This window comes from Erithacus rubecula, assembly GCF_903797595.1.
Source record: "Erithacus rubecula genome assembly, chromosome: 2".
Taxonomy (NCBI): domain Eukaryota; kingdom Metazoa; phylum Chordata; class Aves; order Passeriformes; family Muscicapidae; genus Erithacus; species Erithacus rubecula.
Window position 1 is genome coordinate 88,211,637 of NC_136685.1, and position 26,128 is coordinate 88,237,764.

General features: G+C 40.4%; 1 protein-coding gene and 1 long non-coding RNA gene across 7 annotated transcripts in view; one reads left to right on the forward strand and one right to left on the reverse strand.

The window, feature by feature from the left end:
• LOC306816392 lies at positions 1 to 20,476 on the forward strand. Of its 4 annotated transcripts, XR_013777657.1 has the most exons (5): positions 186 to 762; positions 5,935 to 6,079; positions 7,505 to 7,725; positions 10,067 to 10,179; positions 20,393 to 20,476. It is a non-coding gene; the product is annotated as an uncharacterized lncRNA (long non-coding RNA). The 4 variants fall into 4 exon arrangements; XR_013777656.1 differs by lacking the exons at positions 10,067 to 10,179; positions 20,393 to 20,476 and adding an exon at positions 1 to 156 and having other exon boundaries at positions 621 to 762; positions 7,505 to 8,237; XR_013777658.1 differs by lacking the exons at positions 10,067 to 10,179; positions 20,393 to 20,476 and adding an exon at positions 8,254 to 9,746.
• The window catches only part of INTS7 (integrator complex subunit 7), a 25,103-nt gene continuing 18,465 nt past the window's right edge, over positions 19,491 to 26,128 (reverse strand). The window contains exons 17-21 of one of the 3 annotated variants that reach the window (XR_013777603.1): positions 25,168 to 25,300; positions 24,604 to 24,671; positions 23,907 to 24,005; positions 22,905 to 23,090; positions 19,491 to 22,041 (exon numbers count right to left, since the gene is read on the reverse strand). Coding sequence is in view for 1 of the 3 variants with exons in the window: in XM_079332696.1 (XP_079188822.1) it covers positions 21,754 to 22,041; positions 22,905 to 23,090; positions 23,907 to 24,005; positions 25,168 to 25,300 (706 nt within the window). In the remaining 2 variants the exon portion in view is untranslated. Of the gene's footprint in view, positions 22,042 to 22,904; positions 23,091 to 23,906; positions 24,006 to 24,603; positions 24,672 to 25,167; positions 25,301 to 26,128 lie in introns of those variants that run through there. The other 2 variants (XM_079332696.1, XR_013777604.1) reach the window with 2 other exon arrangements.

Consider the following 26,128-nt stretch of genomic DNA (forward strand, 5'->3'; position numbering starts at 1 on the left):
CGCAGACAGACACACAGACAGACACGCAGACACACCGGGATGGATGCCGGAGCGCAGCCGCCCCCGCATCCCGGGCCGGCCCGCGGCCACCCGCGCCCCGCTGCTCTCAGGGCTCCTGCCCCCGTCCCGAGCCGGGCGGGCCGACACTGGCCTCAAGTCGTGTCAAGGGAGGTGTAAAATGGATATTGGGAAAAGGTTCTTCGCCCAGAGGGTGGTTGGTCACCGGAACAGGCTCCTCAGGGAAGATGGTCGCAGCACCAGGCTGGCAGAACTCGGGAGCGTTTTGGCAATGCTGTCAGGCACACGGTGTGACTGTGGGGTTCCTGTGCGGGGCCGGGAGCTGCACTCCATGGCTCCTGTGCATCCCGCAGGACTGGGGGTCTGTGACCAGGGAGCGCCATGGCTCAGCCCCACGACTCCCCCTCGCCCTTGCGTTTTGGTTAAAGCTGGGAAATCGGGGAGGGTAGAAGAGGGGGCTGCCACAGGTTCCCTAGCACTGCCACAGAGACCCTTTGGGCCCAGACAGCAGCAGTGCATTTTGTCTTGTTCTTGTAGTCATAAGTCCATTTATAGATCAATTTCTCCAGTTTTCTTCCTTCTCTCTCATCCCATCACAGCAGCCACAAACATCATCTACCTCCAAACCAACTCTGTGATGGTCTCCAACCTGCAGAGACCCCTGACCCCAGCACAGAAGCAGCTCAGTGCAGAGACTTCACAGCCCCACCCAGAGAACCTGCACCTTTGCTAAACCACTCCAGGGTGAGGATTCTTTGCCTTCCGTGTAGCTGCATTGTCCCTTGTGGCCATGCAGGACTGTTGCCTCGTCTGTTCACTGTGCCTGGCACACACAGGTGTGCTCCTGTCTTCTCTGGAACCGCTGAAGTGGCGATGGAGGAGCACTGCCAGACCTCCTTCAGCCCTCTCTGCCCTGACCAGGCTGTTCTCTCTGCTTGCTCGACCTCTCAAAACACTTAACACTCAGCAGAATGGCTTTGCAAGTGATTTCAACTGTGCTTGTGTTCTTAAGGAAGAGCAGCAGGCGAAACCACCTTAACAAGAAGTCATGCTAAAAAGTCTTTTGTGCTGAAAAAAGAAAAAAAAAAAAAGTTCAAATTGTAATATGTGGACTGAAATGCATATCGCTTTCCCATACTAACCATGCCATGTGTAAAGCTAGTCTACTGTTTCCTAGACAATGAGGCTTCAGAGATGACTGTACCATCAACAAAATTAAATCCCAACCTCTATTCCAGGAAGCAAACAAAGTTGTTATTGCAGATAAATTTAATTTGAGAACTTAAAAATGCAAACAACCAAATAATACCATCATGTTCTATTTGAGCAAAACAAAACAACACTAAACTTCTGACCTTTTTGACAAAAAGGACACAATCTTGCATAAGTGTTTTCAAGTCTGGGTGGTTTTTTGCCTGTGCTATTTTTATTCCTAGGTTAAACCTGACAGTTGTGCTCAGTAATCATTATGCAGTTAGCTTGAGCCATTCTGAAGTGCTGCCAGCATTGGTAGAATTTGAATTTTATGTTGGTTTGGGGGTTTTTTCCATATATTTCATACAAACAACTTGGGGTATACACTTGAAGTTATTGTCAGCAAAATTTTGCTCCAAAATCTTCAGGTATAAGGACAATTTTTAGGCTGTAATAAAGGACACGTATTATTTTTTTACATCCAACAGCAAAATGAAGCTTTTATGTATCTTAATTTATGCATCTTTCCAAGATTAAAAATATTAATTATAATGAATTTTTAGAAAATATTATGTATATTAATCTTATTCACAATGCAGAGTTTGGAACACTGTTCTGAAATCTGATGCATCCAGTGAGGGACTGCAGAAATGATGTTAGACAAGTAATGAATTAGGCAATTTATCCTGCAGAAAGGAATTACACATGGGGAAGCAGCTGTACAAAGCATTCATTCTTTGTCAGTGACTGCCTTAGAGCTTAGGAAGCTGTGGTTTAACATTCTGCTGAATGAGCTGGTAGCAAAAACCCACCCCTATTCCTCATTTCCTGGCCTTCCCATGGACAAGCCAGGTCCCAGGAAGCAGGCACAATGAAACAACCCTACTGCTGCTGAGAAGTCTGAGAAGACTGCCACCCAGTCTGAGCCTCTGAAGAATCCTCTCTAGTACAAAGTTGCACGTGTGCCATTACTGCAAACAAAAAGGAGGAGGCAACTAAAAGCAGCAGTTTTTTATTAGGTCAATAACTCTGAAGCCCAGAAGTATCTCAAATTATTTTTGGTTTCGATTTTAAGAAAATAAATTCTGATTTCTGGAAGCCATTCCTCAATCTCTGAGCTTCATGAGCTTTCATTAGATATAGTTTGTCTTTTTGCTACTATAAATGTAAAAAAAGGGCAAAGTATTAATATAAGAAGCTCTCACTTAATGGCCTTTTTCATAATTTCTCTAAAGTTTACGTGTTTTTTGACTCATATAACTCCCCTATAACTTCCTCTTTTCAGCCTCACAGAAATGCTGTCAGGGATGTCACTATTGATCATTGTAAAAATACATTTTAATGTTCTTAGCTACAGGTATGAACATTGGTAAAATTCAGTGATTAACCAATGTCAGTGATTGCTGGAGTAGATAAGTAAGGATTGAAGTTGTCTCCCACTTACCTTCATAAAAACACACAGACCAAAAACACAGATGAAGGTTAGGCTTATTCCTGCCAAAAAGAAGGGAAAGTATGTTAGAGGTGTGAATGTGACACAGTAATAAACAAACATCTGTTATTTTTGGCTACTTTAACGAGTTATCCTAAGAGTACACAGGTTACTGCATGGGCTGGGTCTGAACACTGCATCTGGCTGCAGGATTCCAGTCAGGAGTCAGTCATAAATTCCTCAAAAGCCTTGAGGAATTTCATCAGGAAGTAACGTTCCACATGCCTGGATACACTTCCAGAAGTGATTAAGCCACTGTCATTGTCAAACTCTGCCCTTCAGTGGCACATCTTTGCATCCCAGCTTTGCATCCCAGCAGTTAGAGCTGCCTGCAAGCAAAGCTGCAAGGAGGAAATGCAGCTCAGACATCCAAGCAGTCCACGAGTCACAGCCACAGTGGAATCCAGGCTGCAGCTGTAAACACCAGCTAGCTGAAGGATTGGTTTCTGGAGGTAGGAAACAGCAAGTCTTGAAATGTTTTTGAACCTTAGTCTGGGTCAAAGATTGGCAAATCAAAAGCTGCTCATTTGTCACGACCAGGTTCAATCAGCTCTCCCTGCTTGCTGGCATTGTAGCAAACTGAAGCTGCTGGTGCCATATGGTTGGAGAAAAAGGTTAGGAGGATGCACTTGTGTGCTGATGGCAGTGAAAACAAAATCCTTTACAAATCATAAGCTCTGTCATACAGAGAGCAAGGACAAGAAACTAAATTTTCTGAGAACTCTCGGAAATTCTACAGAGCAGAAAACAGCTCCTGCTTTCAGCATCTCAGAAAAAAACAACTAGCTACTTGGAGAGTTATATAAAATTTTATTTTAAAAAAGATCATGATAGAAAACATGAAAGTAGACTAAACTGCCATGAGGAACTACAGAGATGGGAATGTGCAGAGCACAGGCTGCTGGAAGATGCATCATAGGAAATAGAGAATATACTCAGGGGAGCATAAATACAGAAAGCATCTCAAGTGAATTAAGTAGCTAGCATTAGATTTGGAAAAGTCACAGTGTAAAGAAGCATCAAGAACCTGTGTTTTCTATAATCTGCCATAAAGAAAGGGGAAAAAATATAAATCCACACCAAAACACAAAAGGAAGGAAGTTTTAGGATCTGGAAAAAGGTTTAACCTTCCATTCATAGCTGCTTTACAGCTTTGAATACCCCGGTGTGAAGGATTTTTGCATTACTGTCTTCAGAACACTTAAGATTTTCATTGCAACAGTTAAACCTTCAAAATACTCTGCAACAGTAGGTTCTACACTGTAGAAACCTCTGTAAGAGGCAAAATAATTTCAATTCTCCAAATATATTCTTAAATTCAAAGGACAGTATCAGCTACTTCATCTCCACCAGCTGCACCTCATGTGGAACCATGCTCTTCAAAATCCCTTGAATTTAGTGGCAAGCTGATCTCATGTTCTTTCCCCTGGTCATCCAGCAGCAGACATGCTTTTACAAAGATCTATTTTCAGTAACCTTTCAGACACACGAGTTCCTTTTGGAGGCTCACTTTCACGTATCACACACAAAACCCAGGCCACTTGCCTGTTGTCATTGCTCTCCAGGAAGTAAATGTCAGCAGCCTATATGACCTTTTGGTCAAAGATACTTTTGTTTGCAACTTTAATTCTTTTAAGGACACTTCAGGGTAACATGAAGCAGAAGTTAAAAAGGAAGTAAATTGTGGCATTGATTTTAACACTTGTCACATTCCTGAATTTATGTAAAATGGCTTTAACTGAGCTGCTGAATCTCAGCCCCCTGACAAGTTCCCTTCCCTTGCACTTCCAGATCCCTTCACCAACATCAGCCAGCTGCAGCCTTGCCAGTTCCCTTGGCTCTAGCATACAGGGTTGTCATTTTTGCCTATTTTCTCTAATACTTAAACCCTTGGATAAAAGGCTTTTTGCACATTAAAAAAATTATAGGCCTCAGAGCAAACATCACAAGCATGACCAAAAATTTCAGGCTCATGATAAATACATGATAAATTCTTCTCCCTTCTACTAGCTTGAGTTGACATCAGATCTTTGACAGTGCTTGTTAAACAAGACTGCAGGATGCCAAGTTAAGGTCTTGAGTTGTTTTAGGGGCATTTTTTTTTTTATCACTAGTAAAAGCGATGAGTGTAAGAGAGAGACTGAACAAAATGTATTTTTTCCTGAGTGAATAGAAAGTAGGATTCAAGTAGCAGCATTTGACCTGAAATGGGTTTTGGTTGCTGTTGCTGTTTGTTTTGGTTTTTTTAACCAGGAATCACTAAACATTATGCAAGTTGGATTGTTACATAGCTCTTTAAGTTAGTATTTCATTCCAAAAATTTTGTAAGCCTAAATGAGACCAAGTAAACATTTTATAACCAGGCATTATTGCATTTGTAATTTTGCCCAGGAGACTTTTATACAGTTAGACCCAGACAGAAGAAGAAACTCTGGCTCCAGTGAGGCAACTCCAATGCAATGCTTGAAGCTCTGTCCAACATAAATTAAAAAATAAAGTTTGACACACAGCTTGTGGGGTGTTCTCAGAGCAAACCAAGGCACAGCTGAGGAGGCTGTGCAACAGGGAAGACACAGCTATGCAAAATCAGTGTACAAAAATATTGGGAAGGGAGAAGACAACTCATGTCTAATGCTGGGACTGGCTGTGGTCCCATCACTCCATCTACTAAGTTCCTGCATCAAATTGGGTCTTTATGCAATGAGATTGTCAAGAATGTGTATTGCATCCTCCCTGCTCTCCATTTCAGATGGAGCCCAGCTGGTGGATTGCTGCTGCTCAATTTAATTGGCCAGCACAGTTGGGCTTTCTCTATGGGAAGGCATTTTTGTCCCATTTAATACCTGGGTTTTATTTATCATGTGCCTTCCAATTGTTTGCTGAGTCCAAGGCAGTGTCAGAATATATTTACTGGGTAGGGTCACATAAAAAGTGATAGTTCATAAATTTTTTCAGCTAGAGATTATGCTCTAATATTTAGAAGTACTCTGTTATTTAAGATTTGTCAGGGGTTTGTTTGTTACTATTTTTGGATGCATTTACTTTCTTTGTGGCACAAGAGCAGTATGATAACCAGCATCTGTACTATTGCCACCACAAAGAACCTAAAGAAACTCTAAGTGTAAGCTACAGAGGGGGACAAAGCCATATAATGCTTCACTGAAGGGTATACTGATCTCCCAAAAGAATTTGGGTACATTAATATCTGAATATACTTATTCTTTCTACAGCATAACAGGAGAAAATCAAAGAATTTTGGAGCTGATTAAGAACAGTACAGTCATCTTGTTCATGACCTTCACCATTTGTAAGACAGGCAAAACCCAGAATATATCACATTTGAACAACTTGCCAGCTAGTCAAGACTACCAGAAGGTAAGGCAGCTGTAGCCATCACTCCCTTTCTTTTACCAGCTGTATGCAAATCTCATAATTTTCCACTTAGGCAGAGCTTGTTAACCTTCACACAATGCCACTCTTGGAAATTCCATTTCAATTTGTTTTACATAAGATGTACACATCACATTTATAATTTTTTGGGTTACTCTTGGTCCAGTATATGAGGAATATTAGGCCTCTTATTGCAGCTACATGTTCTGTAACTCATATGCAAACCTGGTAAGGTTACTCATAATGTATTTCACAGTTGGCCAAATCAATATAATCTTAAAAACCAGGGGTTGTTCCTGCTATTACAATGCCTTTTCATGCCTAATAAAGTCTCCATACCAACCCCTGTAATTGTGAGCTGAATAATTCAGGTGTTTGGAGGTGTCTGATTTCTCATTAAAGCTAAACTGAGGACTTTGACAGAGGCCTCTTATTAAAGATGGGTAACAGATAGAGCATAATGCAACCAGGTGGTCAGTGAGCAACATTTGCTTCCATTTGCTGCTGTATGGAATGTGTTTCTGCCATGCTCAATGGGCAGCTGACGTAGAGCACAACAAAGCTGGGTTCTCATCTCAGCTACGTGGGTGCTTTTCTCACCCCACTGACACTACGGTCACCAAGGTCAGTTTGAGCTGAGGGTTTGCTTTTGATTTTTGTGGTATCTTGCTTTGTGTTGGTTTGTTGGCTTTTTTGAAAGAAAGGACCTCTAGAATTACTCCAGCTAATTAATCTTTAACCTCTTTGTTAGCTTGGTTATGAAATCTTTCCATAACATTGATTTAATTCAATCCCATCTACAGAATCTTATTACATCAGGCAATGATATCATGCTGATTATATATAAGCTTGCACTTTGCAAGATTTTTTTGTAAGCCCATTAATCTTGCATAAGGAAGCGTGGAATAAACACAGAGATGAAGCCATCTTTAGGCAGATGGGACTCCTAATATCTTCTAGTTATCACACTGTTTTGTGATTAGTCATTTAAAAGTATATGTGTAGAAAAAACAGCAATTTGAGTGCCATGAATTAATCTCTAATATTTTTCTCCATTTGTACTGGCAAACTAAGCACTACACTGTATGGCCCTGATCATAAACTTCATGTGTTGCACAAAGATCAGATGAAGCTCTTATTTTCATTCAAGTTCCCTTCAAGTCAACATTTACCAGACTGGCCTACTTGGGTTTTGGTAAACTCTTAACACCAAGCCAGTGCTTGTAGATCAAACAATAAATACATGAGAACTAAATAAATACTTACCACTGTTATTAAATGTGATTATCACACTCAAATCGCTAGTGAATAGCTTGTTACAAAATTAGAGAGTTATTCACACTATTTTATCCTTCTTATGTTCGTTGAATTCTATATCCTTACAATCTAAAATTAATATTGATATTTCAGTAAAGTGGTGATTTTCAAGTTCAAAAAGAAAGTAAAGAGTCCAATGTAACAACGACAGTTGCCTTTGTGGGGGAGTCTGTTTGTCCATGTGCTGAATTCCAGTGAATTTCAAACAGCACTGGACAAAGTGCAAAGATCCATCCTATCTGAGCTGGCTGAAGACCTGGGGACAAACTAATCGGCTCTGATCCAAGGTCCACTGTTGCATTTCCAGGAAGCAGGTATTGTAAAATAAATACCATCATTGAAATCTGATCAGGACAGAGGTCTATTTAAAAACTCATCTTCCCTCCCCTGGTTTAGCACTGCATGCAACCTCCTTGTCTTATGATGCCATATGCAGCTTTGCAAATGTTTTGCTGAGCTTCCTTGGGACTGTTTAATTTGGTTACCCAAAGAAGGTCATGAACACATCATGTTGCAAGCTGCTTATGTGGTTTTTGCACAAGCTCAAACTGACTGAAGAAATAATGCAACACTGGGAAATCCAAAAAGAGAAGTCACACCATAATTTGCATTCAAGCTACCCACATCCTCTGCAGCCTTGCTGCCTGGCTGAAAAATGCTGTTGCTGTCTCTGCTGAATGTAGAATACTGAAGTCCACTGTTAGCAGCAATTAATAATTTCTTTGGGAAAACTTCAGTTAAAGATACTGTTGGCACTGGTCAATGAGTAATCATTAATTAAAGTAGACAACACTATGAGTTAGGCATTAAAAGGTATCCTGGTTTGGTTTTGTTTCCTCCAGGGAAAGATCATGGAATCACAGAATGGCTTTGATGGGAAGGGACCTTAAAGATCAATTAGTCCAACCCCCCCTGCTCTGTGCAGGGACATCTTCAACTAGACCACACTGCTCAGAGCCCCATCCAACCTGGCCTTGAACACTTCCAGGGATGGGGCATCCACAGCTTCTCTGGGCAACCTGTGCCTCACCATTCTCACATAAAGAATTTCTTCCTACTATCTCATCTAAACCTACTCTCAGTTTGAATCCATTCCCCCTTCTCCTGCCACTACATGCCCTTGTTAAAAGCCCCTCTCCATCGTTCTCACAGGCTCCCTTCAGGTACTGCAAGGCCACAATTAGGTCTTAACTGAAGCTTTCTTTTTTCCATAGATGCAGGAGAAGGCTGTATTCCAGATAATCCTCATACATCTTACCTGTAGTTTCATGTTATCATCCTAAGGCAGGGGCAGGCCCAATGTGCTTAGGAGAAGGGAGGAGGCACCATACCCTGTCCTATGATTTGCATTAAGAATAAAGCCTCTTCCTCTCCTCCCCACAGCCAATCCAAACCACTTTATCCTGATTTACACCAGCCAACAGCACAGACTTAAGCAACAGTCATCAGTCAAAGAGAAATTTTCATCTAGGTGGTAGTAATGCTGTTATATGTATTTTTACCACAGACATCCAAGACCAGTTTCCTAAAGTCTGTGCCACAGCACAAACGTGTTTGTAAGGGACGATTATTCCCTATTTTCATGCCACAGAGTCAAGTGCTGCCCAAAAGCTCCATAGGTTGGCATGTGCAGTAAGAGCTGGAAATTGGTCTTCCTGAAATACCACAATTGTTTATCATTAGTGCTATTGATGCATTTCAACTTAATAAAACGTTGTAAAATCCATTACACCATTGTTAACTGTGGCTAAGAAAAGCAATCCTAATGGCATGGATGAATCCAGCCAGACCACAGGGGATTACATAGTTTGATTTGTTCAGCCTAAGTCTCATAAAAAAAAGACAGCAGAAAACTAAAGTAAGGTTTCAAAATTATAGAGTTTCCTAATGATAAGATGTAACTGTAATACTATTTTTGTAATACAATGTGTTTAGAAAAGAAAAAATTATTGAAGAAAGCAAAAACACAACAGAAACTCACTTTGCCAAACAAAAGTGATGCCAGTGGAAAATAAAAATCCTTTCAATCATCTGCTCAGCTCTTATCCCTTTTTCTTCTGATACAGAAATATCAGTAGTCCCAGTTTCACTGAGCTCCTCTGGAGCCATAGGCCCCCTTGTTGATCCAATGTGGCTCAAGCTGAGGCTGATTGACCTACCAGTGTTTTATGCCTCATGTCACAGTCTCAGATGCCAGTTTCTCTAAGGTCCCAGCTCTCACCTCACTGCTCTACAGCCCCAAGGTTTCCAATGGAAGCTGGAGGCTCTGAGCAGGACACTCACTATGTTGCTCAAATGGGGATCCATCCCCAGCTTTGGGTGCTGAAAAATGGCATTAAATGCAGTTTTGAGATTGATAAATGAGGTCTCATTAATTGGTAGAACTCAGATCTTTCCACTTGCTTTCACTTAGAATTGTCAAGACTGACAGACATCAGTGGAAGCCACTATAATTAGATTTGGGGAAGCAGAAGACAGAAGAGGCTGATGTGCTGAGGTTCTGAAAAATTATCAAATAAGATGTGCCTTGTGTAAATGCCCAATGGTACATCACAGCAAATTCAGTATCATAGAACCATAACTGCTTATCACACTTAGCTGTGAGAATGGTGTACTGACTTAATTGAGGTCAAGAATTAATTGCATGTCTTTCAGATAACACTTCTAAATGGCAGCATCTGTCTGAAGAGAAGACATTAATTCAAACCTTTTAGGCCAAACATTTACAGAGAAGCAGAAAGTCCCAGTCAGAGCAAGAAGGGGGAAAAGTAAGTAAAATGTTATCTTGTCATAAAATGTGTCTTGATTGGCAAACTGTAAGTATGGATCAAAGCAGTAATATGCTGGAGAAAGAATTAGATACAGCAGAGTGTAGGTTTGAGTATTTAACCTACTATTTAATCTTCTCTTCTCTATACCTGTGTATTCCAAGGAACTTGCCTCCCAAACCCAGCCTTGCATCCTCTTTTCCATTGTTAATACTTAATGATGACTGAGTTAGATTCTTACCAAGGTAAAGCTACCAAATATGAACACAAAAATAAACAACAGTTGAAGAACAAATTACATTGCATTTGTGACAGCTTGTCAGTAAGGGTTCTCAAGCTTGACTGGGCAGGGCAAAGTCTCAGACATGAGCATCTCCAGGAGTATCTACCATGCCCAGTGATAAGCTCTTTCTTTTCCTGAAGGCAGGGAGGAATGGAAGCAGAGGCTTGACACCTTCTAGTTCCACACCAGATATTGCTGTCTCAAGTTGGGGTGGAGGCCAGTAATTTGGAGTATGTAAATTATATTGCACATTCCACTCCCTACAACACACACTCTTATTGTGGTAACTTCTGTCTCCAACTGGAGGTAGTATAGGAGTTGTTACATTCCTTAAATATTGATCATCTCTCTGCTAAGGATGTGGTGCACATTAAAAAACAAACAACACCCCCAGACAATCAACCCCAAACCTAAACCAACATCAGTGGTTAGATGAGTGCACAAAAACATTCCCTGGGCTCAGTTCTCCTGAACAGCAGCAGCAGCATCTAAGTCTTAGAGCAGACATAAATTACACGTGTCCAAATCTACATCAGAAAGGCTCACATTTCCAGGTGAGGAATCTCTGCCATTCATTATGCTGCCAGACACCTTCACACTTGCTCCTGGCCACTAAGTTTTCCCTGTGAAAGGTGAGCAAGGAAGGGAGCAGCCCTGAGACATGGGCAGGTGGAGGCTGCCACTGACTGTAAAGCAGGCAGGGTGATCTGTACTGCTGCCCCTCCACACACATGCACAGCATTGCCCATTCTGCTCCTCCTCCTCTCTGACAGAAACTCATAAGCATCACAACTTTTGCAAAGACAACTTCAGAGAGCTACAGAAAGAATCACCAGGTGCATTTGGAAGGACTGGGTGCAAGCGCTGTATTGCAGGATGACCTGTTAGAAGCTGTGGATTATGTCCTGAGGAGATGGATGAAAAATGAAGACACAACTGAGTAGAATCCAGTTGTGAATTTGCAGAATCCAGGCAATAAATTGCAAGGAAAAAAAGTTGATCAAGATTGCTCAAATACATTATGTAATACACTCTGAAGAAGCCTCAACCATTGCAGAAAGTCAGCAAGATTTGCAAATCACTGCAGTAACCAACACACCCGGGAGCAGTCATTCTTCACCAGTATTTGCCAGAGGCCTTAGGAAACACCATTACTTGACTGTATGATCAAAACAAAAAGATAAAAACATTGACTTGCAACTTTAATCTTGCAATGCTGCAACTCAAGAGATCAGCAGCTGCCAAAACTCTGGTCACCATCTTTAAAACCAGATGAAAAATGAGATATCCCTACAAAATAAATGGATTAACATTCTGTTCCAGTAGAAAAGCAAAACTCTTTGTACCCTTGTTCACAGAAGCTCATCACCCTGTGAGCTGTGTTGCTGAGATCCTACCCAGCCTGTAACAGCTGATTGAGTTCACATTGAATTTCAGCTGAACTGTTACAAAAATCCTGCAGGGTTTCCACAAAAGGTCATCACCATGTATGCAAATGCATGATGAAAGGATATAAATGAACATACAAGATAAACAATATGAATTCCTGATTAAAAATAGTTCAGCTGAACCTAGGTATTATATAAACACCAAAGATGAGTTTTTATAATCTGATCATGCTAGTCAGTGACTTCATTATGCAGGGAAACATGAGCTGGAATACTCAGATTTTTCAGTGCATTCTACAGTTTCACATGTAGAGCCATTTGCATGCATTCAATTCCAGGCAAAGTCCACTGCTAAGTACCTCTGTTGTCTGCAAACAGAGCTCAACAGGCCTGCCTGTATAAACACAAAAAATAGAATTTTGGATCTGTGGTACAATGCATTGTAAAATCTAGCTATTGCTACCAGCTGGATGATTTAAAGGAATGCTCACGCACACTGTTCTTGTTTTAGCAATTCAGAAGCACTAATACTGTTAAATTAGGCCTAATCATCAGGAACATTTAAATCAGTCTTTAATCAGTAGAGCTTCATTACTTAACATGTGCTATTTGAGTGCATTTATCAAATGCACTGTATTTCCCCCCCTCAAAACTCCAATACCTCGAGATCTTGTTTAGATTCTCTTTCAGAATTCATCTTTAATCTTTGCTGTTACAGAAGTGTAAGTTTGTCCAGTTTCTCTTATCTTCCACCCTCCTTCAGAGTAACAGTTGCTTACACATGCACAAATACTTTAAAGGCTTATATTCCTGAAGATACAAAGCTTTCATGCATCTCCAAAATACTTTAGTAAGTGGAATGTCCGTGCAACTGAAGCTCCTTCTACTCCTAGGTAGCCAAAATGATTAAAGAAACTAATTAAATAATTAATCACAAGTAGCATTCTTTGTAATGACTGGATTCTTTTGCCATTGCCTGGATAACACAGATAAATATTTTACCGTATCAGGTTGTTTGTCTTGCCAGGCTTGTAATTGAAGTGGCCTGGAATTTTAATATTTTAGAGAGGCACAAATGAGTCATGGTCTCAACTGCCTGTGCTGAGCATGAATTATGCACCTCATTTTAACAGCAGTCCAACACAGAACTATGGCAGAGATCCTGGGCCCTGTATCAACCCTCCTACAGCATAAACAGGGATTTGTCCTACATTAAAGGAAACTTTTGTTTACATTCTGTTTAGAAAATCAGTTTCCGTGAATGGCTTGTGAATCCATGTAGACTGTTGAGTAATCAAATCACTGGTGAACAAATTATATCTCAGGCAGCACAGCTGTAGATTGCTGCTCTCTTGCTGGACAAAGTCCTTTCCACCTCTGCCTGTCAGCTTTTCATTATCAACACCACAGCTAGAACTAAGAATGGGTACAAATGAATCACTGCCCAAACAGCTAAACTGCTGTGACTAACAGACTCCACAGCCTCTCTACAGCACTGGTCAAAGTCTTCCTGAAGGAAAGATAAAGGACAAAATGAGTTATGTTTTTATTCACATGTCATCTCAGGGATTCTATACTCTAGTGTACTAAGTAAATAACATTATTATTTGTAATTATTTCTGTGAGCACAACCAGAGGATGCTGGGGTTTTTTATCTCTTCCAAAGGGCGGAGATGAGGAAATAAAACAAGTGATAATTACAGTGATACATTTTTAAATAGCTAATTTGCCATCAACTCTTGTCAACTGCAAGCCACACAAGTGGTGCCCAAGTCCCACCCACAGGATGGAGTGGCAGCCACTTGGCTTGTAAAACCACTGTTAAATTCCTGTGCTGATAATCCTTTACTCCTTGAATGACAAAACGTCAGGCAGAGCCCAGCAAGACTGGACATTTGAAGGTCAAACCAAAACTAACTGAATTGTCCAACAATACTGTTGGAAGGACAGATTTTTAATTTTCTTTTTCGGAAAGACAGATTTTACTGAGCACTTGGCCCTTTTTAAATTGTTTTTTTTAAGCCACACTTCCTGGAGTCATATACTAAAAATAAAAATGAGGAATGAGATTAGGCTAAACATGATTTATGGTTGTCATGATTGTAGAGAAGCAGCAGAAAGTAAAAGCTCAAGAGATTAAAAGTGGCATTTTTCAAATTTATTCAGATTGCATAGCAGAGTATTTGAGGTGGTCAATGCCAACTTTTCCCTGGGCTGCCTTGGAGCCGCTGGAAGTGGTCAGAGATTTACATCAGGAAGAGGATGTCAAGCTCCCAGCAGTTTTTCATAGCAGAGAATATTTTCATCTATGCCAGGAGGAGATAAGTGGTCACACACAGGTGAGAACTCAGGAATCAGAAAACCCACATCACAGGTGACCAGGGGCTGACTTGGCAGTGGATGTCCAAACCCAGCACAGCCTGTAAGTGCTGTTATTAGCCATGGCTGGAAGGGCAGTGCCCAGAAAGCACAAAGAGCAGCAGAAAGGCACCTCTCAGGTGATTATACATCACAGAGGGCTCTCCCATCTGTCTTCTCACAGCACGAGCCCACTGTATTTGTACTACAGAGCAGCCTTCACCAAAAACAAATTTTAAGTTCCATATCCCCTGGGAAAACTGTTTTCTGGTGAGGTAGTGTTGACACATAAATATATTCAGTGAATCATCAACATTCCCATCTGCCATTTAGTACACTCACATCACTAAAGAGCAGACCTGAACATGAGCACCTGATCTGCAACGCCGTTTTTTGTTGAAAAAAGGTTCAATTAAAAAATAAAAAAGATTTATCAGCATCCCATTTAAAAATATTTTTTCTCAAAAGCATTAATTGCCTCTTAAGTTCTGCACTGGTTTTGTTATCTTGCCAAATTGAACTACTGGAAGCGTTGCAACACAGTTAACAGTCATGGGGTTGTGTCCTCCTTTTTCCTATACAAAAAGAAAAAAATATTCCTTCACAAAACAGAACAATAGTTTGTATGACCATAGTGAATTCCTAAAACTCTGAACAGAAGAAAAGAAGAAAGAATTAGGTATTTGGGAGGTTGTTGTTATTGTTGTTATATGGTTTTGTTTCATTTTAAATAGCAAAACCAACACAACTGACTGATTTTTTTTTTAGGGTCAGGGTGAAATACCAGGAATACAACTAAACATACAGCCTTCAAGCTGTTCTTCTGGTTCATCTTTACTGCCAAAAATAATGTTTATTTCACCTTTTATTTCATTTTTTTAATGAAAATCAGTGTATATTTTTGCTCTTGATTACACATGCTAACAGAAATACAAATCTCTCCAGTGGATCTATGATGTGGCTTGTACCCAGATGCAGTCAGGATTAATGCTCTCAGAAATTCCTACCCAACTCACGAAGACTTGGTCCACACTAAAACTTAAACCCTTACAACAGGAGAAACAAGGAAGTCTCCTGCATCTCTCTCACATGGCACAGAAAGCTGTCAGGCAAACCTTTTCCTCTGCAAGGGTGAACATCCACATCAATTCACTACTGGTGACAGATAAAGGAAATAAACTATTAGAGTTTGTACATTGGAGGGAGGATCAGCTCACTGCTTACATATATCAGCTTCACTGATGACTAGCAATAATTAGCCTAATTAATTACAATTGCTTTTGCTCCTCCCTTGTGGAATGGGAGACAGACCTTCTGAAGAGGTCAAACATCTTTTGCTAATTGTTACAACTCCTGAAATTTCCTCTGTGACTGAAGTGGGTGACCAGCTCTGAGGGGTCTCCACCCACTTCACTCAGCAATCTGGTTTGGACACTGTCATTTGCACAGACCAGTTTCTGCAAGCATGTACCTATGAAACTAGTGCCAATGGATTTCAGGCTAAGGGATAAAAGGCTAGCTTTAGCCAGAATTTTTAAGAGTTTATGTAAGAATATCACTGGTATAAACTGCAATATGTGAAATCAGACCTCTGCCCACCTTGGGACCTTGTGAAACAAGGCGAGTCAGAAGCTGTCACCTCTCACCACTGTGAATTGCTGCCCACATGCATTGCTGGCAGATCAGGGCATATTTGAGCATGCCTCACCTGCTGCAGAGCAGAGACTGACACTCACTCAGGCTTGGCCCCAGCCACTGCTCCAAAGGGCATTCCTTCCTTCCCCTCTCATGGATGGTGACTCAGAGCAGGCAGGAAGGCTGGGAGCTCCTGCAGTGCCCTCTGCAGAAGAGCCATGGTCCATGCCCATGAACACACAACTTCCTCCAGACTCGTGTTAAATACAGAAATACACTGCAGGTGCACAGTCAGCCAGTGCAGCAGTTCACCATTACCTCCAGGATACACCACACTCTCCCCCAGCACCTTTCTGGCACTGACTGCACTGATCAAGTCACTCTATAGCCAGACAAAACAAACCAGCTGAAGAAGCACTCAAGCCAACTGGAACTGTTTTAAGGTATAAACTCATGATCTGATCCAAAGAGCAAAGTTGGAGTCAGGAATAAGCACAAGAGTCCCTTTTCAGCACTGCCACACACCTAGAGGGTGTCAAGTGAAGCACGAAATTGTATCCTGAAGATTCACCCACCATGTTTGGCAGAGTCCATCCATCCACATCACACTCAGCTTATATTTATCACAGTCTCTTCCAGCTCAACTGCTGCTCCTTGGGTTTTCTCCATAGTTAGCTCTGTGTTAAGCATGGACAGCTCTTAATTTCACATTAGCTGCATTCCTAAATTTAGAGCTCCTAGGAAGCAAGGAAGGGCTCTATAAAATGGATTGCCAGCAAGCCACATACTTAAACTGTTGAGCAAAGGTATTTTAAATCAGCCAACCCACACAAGTCTCTTATTTTATCCTATCCTCCTTGGAACTTTGTAGTCATTGATACCCATTTAAAAAACCTTCCAAACAAGGTTTACTTTTAGTAATCAAAGTTTAAAAAGACTTCTGGAGAACTCCACAATCATATCTGAGGGAATGTGAACATAAGACTCCTTACCTATAGGGAAAAAGGATGATTTTTAAGACTGTGAAGTGGCAATGGCCTAAGTTTTTTATCTCTACAGTAAAATAGTTTCAGTATCTCCTTGACTGCTCCACTGGGTCACTGGTTTAGCTTTAACAAAAAGAAAAATCAGCTTTTTACTACAGTTAGGTGTCCAGTAGACTAAAGTGTTTAAGGCATTGTAATAGGCTCTTCCTAACCTCAGAATGACTTTTCTCTCAAAATTCACTGAGTGCTGCTTTTACCTTATCTAAGATCCTTGGATCATGAGGCTGAGGCTAAGTGCAAACTACATTAATATACAACCAAGCTGTCCTTAATTTTGACAGCATCACTTGGAGGTGGGCAAGCAAGAGATAAAGACTTTATCCTAAAAGCAAATAACAACACAAAGAAATGCTTCCCATTTCTCAGCTGACAATCAGCAGGGTAGAGCAACTTTCTGAAGTGCAGACCTGGGATGACTGCTCACTGAAATGCAGCCATCTGTGACTTCAGGAGTGAGTATGAGCAGCTGCTGTTGGCAGGGAGATGTTCCTTGGAGTACAAACAACTCAGGAACTACCAGGGGTCACTAAAATAGGCTTGTTTCCTGGTGACACAAACAGCACCTGGCTTAGAGATTCACAGGGGGAGAGGGTAACTGCAACACTGCATAACACACCTTGCTAGAAAAGCATGAAACACTTGGTTTTCCTTTAATTTCTTTTGTCTCAGTCACTCTCTGTGCTCTGAGGTGAAAATGCCAAGGTTCTGGGTAAGTCTGGTTTTGCTTAGCATCTCAGGTTGTGTCCTTGGAGGCACCCACGTGTGTGAAGCAAGAGCAGTTCCCATAGTGCTGGGCACAGAACTGCAGCAGTCAAGCAGAGAGAACTTCCAGTTCTTGGGCTTTACTCATCTCAGAACTGCTTTGGGAGCTGGCAGGGCTCCTAAATCCCCCCCTCTACCCTCTATTTCCCCCCCTGCCTTCTTGGTTTGCACAGTGCAGACACCCGAGTACACCTGCACTGTCACAAAAGGAACAGATTGTTCAGGGAAGATGCTCAAAGGACATGTGTGTAAATATGCTGACTAAGGACACAGCAAGCACTTTAGGCAAAGACAACAAACCAGAAAAGAAATGAACCTAATCTGAAGGCAAGATGCCACCATACTGTGTGCATGAGATCTCTATTTCTCTATATGCATACACACACACACACTGAATATCACTCACTAGATATTTTCAACAAAATTCCTTCAAATCCTATAAATTCTTTCAGGTTGATGGGGTTTTTAACTCAAGTGTAGTATCACTAAATAAAATAATTCTTAGAAATTTATGCATATGTTTAAAGAACCATTGAACTTGCTTCTAGACCTGTGCAAATACAGTTTCAGGATTTAAATCAAAATATATCCACTATAAAATAAAAAAAACTTCAGCTGCATTAAGAAATATCAGTCCTTGGGTAAAATGAGGGCATAGCCAATGACAAAAAAAAACAGGAAAGGAAGTCTAAGATTCCATGAATACCCACGATGAGGGCAACTTTGGCAATCACTTCTGAGATGCACTTGAACGACCTTAGCAGGAGATTACACTCCAAATTCCAGGGGAAGGCAGAATTGACAGCGGACATTCCTTCCCTGCCCTGCATTCACTTCCACATTGCCTGCAGCAAGGGATCAGCCAGGAATCCAGAAATGACACTTTCTGCACACATGCCTGAGCACATGTTCACAGGAATATGAGTAGCAAGTACTTTGAGGGTAAGTGGCTACACCATCTGTGGAGAAGTCAGTCAAATTATAGAGCCTAAGCACCAAAAACTATTGTCTTAATGCTGAACTGCACATATCATCAGCACCTCCAGTCATCTTCATTCAGTCATCTCCTGCTCAGCCCAACAATTTATCCAAGCTATTTGAAAGCACATCTCAATAATTAGGAACAGATCATGACATAGCTGCTGCATAAGCCCTTCTCTTTGAATTCTTAGCAGCTGTCTCAGGACCAAAGTCTAGCCACTGAATGTTTTCTTTCTTCTGCCAGCAAGTGAAACAGATCTGAATTGTCTTCCATTATCAGTGTATAGCTATGCATAGCACTTTGTTTACTGAGAAACACCAAGGAGATTTAAGTTTAGAAGTGCTTTCCAAAATTTTTGTTGCACATCTTCAAGTACAAGCACCAGAAACTGAATGCAAGACTCAAAGAAGAATGACCTCCTTGCTTCCACTAAGAGTCAAGGGTCACATTCACTGCTGATAGCTCCAACAACAGCTTTCTGTATATTGCTTTAACACTCTTCTTCACTTCTCTTCAGGTATTTTGAGACATTGTTTGCCATAAAATCCATGCTTTGATAGTTGTATTTCCCAGTGTATTAGGAATAAAAATACACTATGTTAGAAAACAAGCAACACACACATAAAAAAATAACCTCACTACAAATCCAACAAAACATAAAACACTGTGCTTACATAAAAGGAGAATTTACTAATAAGTCCAGGGCATTTCCTGATCAGCACACACATGTAACTAACCTGCAAATGAGTCAGCATGGCAACCTCTTCAGAGTTTGTTAGAAATACAGGTATTTGTACAGCAAGACACCTTCCTATATAAGCTAATTTCTAATAAGTAGCAATTGCAATTTATCCCCCCCCCCTGCAATCTCCCATACCTAACATCCAGATTCTCAGGCTTCAATTATTATTTGCTTGGCTTTAAAATTGATACAAGTTCTTGGAGTTCTAGAGGCCTCTCAGATCAGGCAAGCAGATGTGTTTAAAGAAGGAACATTTTTTTCAGCTGAAGTAGGGTTAATCTCACCAGCTCACAGACAGTTAAACCTCAGGCTTTCCCTGGATAAGGCTGGATTTTTTCCTCCTAGGTTTCTCCTAAGTTTAGCTGTGCACTCTGAACATCACATGACTTATGAGAAGAGTTTGTTCCCCAGCATGGAAATATCTTGTAATATCTGATTTGTTTTGAATGACAGCATCAAAGGTTTCCACCAACATATTGGTCAATAACAAGAAACACACATTCATTGTGCAGGATAAAAAGAATTGTTTGACCTCTATGTCTCTTTTTTTTTTTTACATTAAAATACAGAGGGTTTTGTGGTAAAGACACTGATCTATGGCTTTAATGAAAAATCCCAACTGACCACAAGGAGTTCAGATCTTCAATCTGACAGCATACACAACAGCAGGTAAATCACCTCTTTCTGAACCATCTACCTAGATGTAGCTACAGGTACCTGTATGCTTGTGTGCACACACAGCTGCATGTGCACACACACACCAAACTATAGGCATGGAACCCCAGAAGTGGGACAGAAAACACCACTTTCCTCAGTCAGCTTGAAAGGCAGTGGCACTTTGTGTCTCATGCTCAAAAGGAAAATCATTTTAGGAGGATGCTGCTCAACTTTTCATCAGTTTTGTGTCTTCTGTTTCAACCTTGCATCCCAATTACAATTTATAGTTAGGATGACAGCCTGACCAAGATATGACATCTAAAATCATCACTTCCAGTTTAGGTTTTTTTTTTTTGATAGTCTCAAGCCAAGAGGAACTACTATAGGAAAACACAGCAAAAAATTCTTCATCCTGCTATGCAAAAGAAGCCTCAGCTTACATCAATTCATTATCATATTTGCTGTACTTGAAGCAAGCAAAATCTGTAAACTCCACTCAGCTCTAAAATGAAATCAGATTGAAGAAATAACAGTATAATGGGAATTTGCTGAAAAGATAACAATAAAAAATTCTGCTCCAATGAGAGGAATTAACAAACTGAAGTATGAAAGAAGTGCCATCCTTCCTCCCCCTCACTCAAGTGGGTCCTGCTTTCCTACAGAGTGATAAGCAGAGACTATTTATGAACACCAGGTGAAGGTCATGTTATGTGATCTACTGCCTGTGAGTCTGGATACAGTTCAGCCTTTTCTATCACAAAGGAAGTGTGAAAATTATGTACAAAGCAGTATATTTCCAAAATTATTCTGGATCCATTTCTACAATTGGCAAAATTCTATTTCAAGTTGTCTTGCAAAATTAACAACTAAGCTTAGCAAGTTGGTCAAAGAATAATTAAGATTACAAAGTTTTGATATTTTAAAAAACAAAGCTGTTAACTTGCAAGCTGTCATTCATTTTAATTCCCCTCTTAAAAAAGCAAATAAAAACCCCCCAACAAACCTAAAGGCTTCAGAAATACAGATGCATGAAAATTTTAAGACAACATGGTAATATCTTCCATACCATCTGAGACAGTGATTATTCCCACCTGCAAAACTCTGCCCCTTGCAAGAATCCCCAGATATCAAAGCCTCAAGCATTCTCCTTCCTCTGCAGTGACTGGGTATCACAAGTGAAGTGCAGTTTTTTTTCTTTCAGCTGCATGCATTAAGTAGTGTTGATGAATTGTAATAACACACATGTACCAGTCAAATACTGGAACTTGCTATTAAAGTGTCAGAAAAATAATCTCTGGATATTCCTGCCAATTCCTTCACATTAAAAGATACAACCAGCTAAAGTGAAGTGTTTCCCAATGTCCTGTAAGCCTGACATTAGAATCTATGTGCTTCAAAAGACAACTGCATGGAAAGTACCAGCCAACAAACCCTTAGTGTCCCCTGCTATTGTAGTTTGTGGAGCCTGCTGGAACAGGTTTGTAAACAGAAGTTAGAGATCAGGTAGAAGTTCTTACAGTAAGAGCACAACTCCAAATTTGAACAGCTGCCTCTGCTGAATCAAGTTCATATTTACCCCAGATAATTTAAAAAGCAACAAACGGGCATCTGAGACTTTCTAGGAGAAGGTTATAATAAAAAGTCTTTCAAAAATATTAAAAAAAAAGAAGTGTCCAAGAAAAGCTTCAACACCAGTTGACCAGGAGAGTCACTCCTGGGAGTCAGAAGCGTGAGTAGGCAGTTCTCTGCTGCTGCTGCTGGGATGGAGGCTGGCCCTGCTGCTGCTGCAGGCGAACCTGCTGAGAGTATGGGTCCTCCAGAGACTTCACAAAAATAGTTGTTTTGGGCCCAGTTTTCCAGACAATACCATTTGAGTCTATCACAGAGGACTCCACGGTGATGTTGTGGGTGCCAAGGATCACAAAGTTTAACAGGAACTGAGTGCTGAAGTAGTCGTTGTGGGGTTCCACCCTCTGCTCCATTTCATTGGTCATGCTGTCAATAGGAATCTGAGAACACAGATGGGGGGTTAAAACACCATTGTACATAAACCCACCAAAAATAAGTTTTCAGCTTTCTACTTGAGGGAGAGGGGAGAAAAAAGGAAAAATCTGTCCTCAGTTTTCCTAAACCAATACATATGCATACTTGAGGTAGCTTGACAAGTTAACAAGTTGTCTTCTACCCAAGGTTCTACTTTTCCACAAAGTAATGTGAGTCAAACATGTCACTCTTCCTAGTCCCGTGCTTTTACAAACCATTGACTTTCTCCTATTCCTCCTCAAAAGCTCCAAACAACAAAACTAACAAAAACCCAACCCCGAAACCCAAGACACACGTTAGCAGAACCTAAACCTCAAGCATGCAATCTTTGATAAAACTGTTGACTTTAATATGTGTCTTCTCAGATGCCATTTGATTTGGACAGTCTGTCCCCACAACTTCCACAAACAAAACCAAAGAACCTTAAAATTACTGTAAAAAATTCTAGAGACTGTATTGTAGACAATCTTACTCCTGGCTTGTTTGCCTTTTCCCTGTGGAGTTTTGTATAATGTAAAAACTAAGCTTGAGTTTTCCTCATGTCAGGCAGATTCCTTCTGACTAGTTCTAAATATCACAAAGCCTCTTTGTTTGGAATAAGAGCTGTTACAAAAAGGTATTGACATACTGCAGACTTAAAAATCCCAGATGCCCTCCACAAGTTATGCTTGGCTGTGGCCAGTGCCTGAATGTCAACTGGCAGGAGTGAAAGGATTACAGAACCACCCATTTATCTCACAGTGGAAATTCTGCTACTCAGAGTCAAACAAAAGAGCTGCACAACCCAGCACAAAAGGTTAAGAGCCTCCTGGCTCTGTTCTATCCCCACCTTATAGTCTTGTCCAGATTTGCTCTGCAGCACTGAAGAGACATTGAGACAGACAGATTGGATTTTCCGGAACAGGCCCGGTTTAGATCCGTGCTGAACCACTCCTTCCACCTTGAGGGCCAGTTGCTGGTTGTTCTGTACTGCTATAGGCTCTGCTGGGTTCCTTGGAGATGGGGATAGAGCAAGCTGGAACACAAGTAAACAGATCAAAGTAGAATTATAAGCCTTCAGAAAAGCAAACAAAATTCAAGGATGAAACTAGGACATCCTCTTACAGAAAAATTTCCAAAGAGAGGCTGGGTAGGAAAACCAGCAAATGGAAACATATACATTATCAGACTCATTACTATATTAATTAATAAAAACCATCAGCAATATCAGATACTATCTTTGTATCAGTTTCATTTACTTCACTTCTTCAAAAGATGTGGAAAAAAATCTTCCACAGAATAACCACAAGTGTATTAAGCTGAGCAAAGGAGCAAAATGCAATAAGAGTAAATATTAAAAAACTTAAGGCTTTCACTTTTCCCAGAAAAAAGGAGCACTTGAGTAAAACAAAATAAAAACCATGACCATAGTAATATATAGTCATTCTTAGTCAGTGAGCTGATATATAGGACAATTTTCTTCCAAGAGAGTGAACACTGCTTTTTAAAGGAAAATGAAAAAGAAACAATACAAATCTATAAAAGCTGCCCTCCCAGGACCAGAATTATTTAACTTTGCAGACTCAGAGTCAACAAAAATTCCAGCTACATTTTATCTTTAAGGCTTTGCAATCAAAGAACTGAATCCCACTTGCCAAAGTGACAGTCTAGTGGTTCTGAACAACCATACATACTTGCTATTCAAGTTGATCCTAACATATTAACCCCAACACTATTTGCAGTTATATATCTTCACTAAAACTCCTTAAGCTTTATGCTTTCAGTACAGCTTTTCTCATTAAGTAAAGCATCTCTAAAGAGAAATTTGAGGCCATGTTTGAGCAGTACTTACCTTAATACTTGTAGACTGCAACTTTTGGAAAAAGTACCTTTGAAATGAAAGGGGCACCTTCAACAAGGCAATGACAGCATTGCACAGACAAGCTGTATGCTGCAAGAAAAAAGACAAAACAATTGAGAAAAAAATATCATTCATGACACAGGAAAGAGACATGTGCTTGAGGTGAGATACTGAAACAGCAGGAATTTCCACTTTAAGTCCAAAAATATATTAATATAATCAGAACTACAGCCACTAAGATGACAGTGACTACATTTAGCCTCTCTGTTTATGTTATGCCCCTATTGAAGGAGGTATTCTGCTCTGTAAAAAAACAAGGAGGCCAAGCAAAAGAAAAATAGAAATCTTTCCAGTCCTAGTGTTAGAGTTGGCAGAACAAGATCTGCTTGAAACACTCATACAGAAAAACTCTCAAAAAACAACTCCCCTCCAAGCAAAAAGACTGGCATCTATCACAACTTAATGCCATAATTGAGTTTTAAGCCTCTTGTCTACTCTTCCTTTTCCTGCTGCACCATGCCACTGAAGTCACCAAGCTGCCTTGGTGTGGAGCCAGCCACAATTAAGTTTACAGGGTTTACCTTTGCTGTGGTTTACATGATTTACTCTTTGATTCTGTTTGGAATTGGTAAGGACTGTTGGATTTAGAAACAGGACAAAGAGATGCCAGCCATGACAAACAAACTACCTTGTTCCCACTAACATGCACTCCAGCTTTATGATGCTCATGAGCAGTAAGAGCCAAACCCAGCAGCCCTGTAAAGGGGAGTGTTATCAGCTCACTGTTTGCACTGAGCACACTGCAGGCTGTGCTCTCTGATGACATGCACTGATAAGAGAAATGCTGCACTCACAAAGCACAGTGATCAGGGACCAAAGCTGGGCTGCTGTGTGGGAGCAGAATTCCTTCTCAGCAAGAGCATGAGGAGAATGTGCTCCAGAGTTTGCATGTGAGGGGTCTGACAGAGAACTGACAGTACTTGTAGTTACCTTATCAGCATCTGCTGTGCTCTTAGGACGGGAATTTTAAAAATATTTGCTTTTAATCAGATCACTAAGGTTATCACTAAGATGCTTTAGCAAAATGGTTTCTGAAGTATTTTTAAACAAATGTGTCTCTGTAGAGACCATTTGTATCATTAATGTTAAGAAACTGAGAATGCTTCCCAGTTTCTTGCCAACCACAGATATATGGAGTTCTGGGGTTTTGGCCCCTTTCTCTACACAATATACATTTAAAACTGTTACTTGCCAAGTAAGACACAGGAGCATACTTCCTGTTGAGGGATTCCACCTCCTCTAGTACATGATTAAATACAGACATCATCCTTCTTTCATATTCACTTTCAACATGAGCTGTTCCATTTGAGCTATATTCCTGGAAACTAAAAAAAAATGAAATTTTGCATTATGTCTAACTTTCTTCACTGTAACCTGGAAGACACATGACCAAACAGACATGCATGAAATCCATTAAGAAATGTCTTTCAAACTGTTTACTCTGTTTTAAAAGTTATTTTTCCACTATAACACTTGCCCATTACATTGAAACCTTTCTTAATTACCACTTATTCACCACTTCATGTCCACACTCTCTCAGTTGAAGCAGTGACAGGTCTAACATACTCAGCACACTTACTTCCCCTGGCCTTTATTTAACCCTGCAGAGTTTATAACAGTCATTAAAATTTCACAACACAAAGCAAGAATGCCAGTCAGAATTAAAACTAAATCTTGAAGTTTATAATCTTCTCCTTTGAATAGAATTCCATCTTGTAGACACCCAGCTTCATACAAATTTGACTAATACACCTTCTAAGCAATGCTTAATTCATAGTAAGTACTACAGTCACTTAGGATGTTCACTTTTATTACCAGCTATAAAATCACTGAGATTTTATCCACAGTATTTTCCTTTTAATCTCAGCCTGGGAGTTTCAAACAGTGATTCAATCCATCAGTATTTCAACATTGTTTTCTAGTGGATTTAAGTTCACTTAAATTTAGAAAAAGAGCCAGAGGTGATAGCTTTATATTAAAAATTTGAACTAATTTAGTGCATGTATTTTCACAACTTTGAAGGAAGCTAAGGTGCACCTACAAGTACAAACAACAGATATGGGATCTAAGACACAATGACACAAATTAAAATAAGTGGCTAAAGGAGAGATTAAAAGTTCAAGTCTATATTTAAGGTAAGTCCAGTGTAGGGC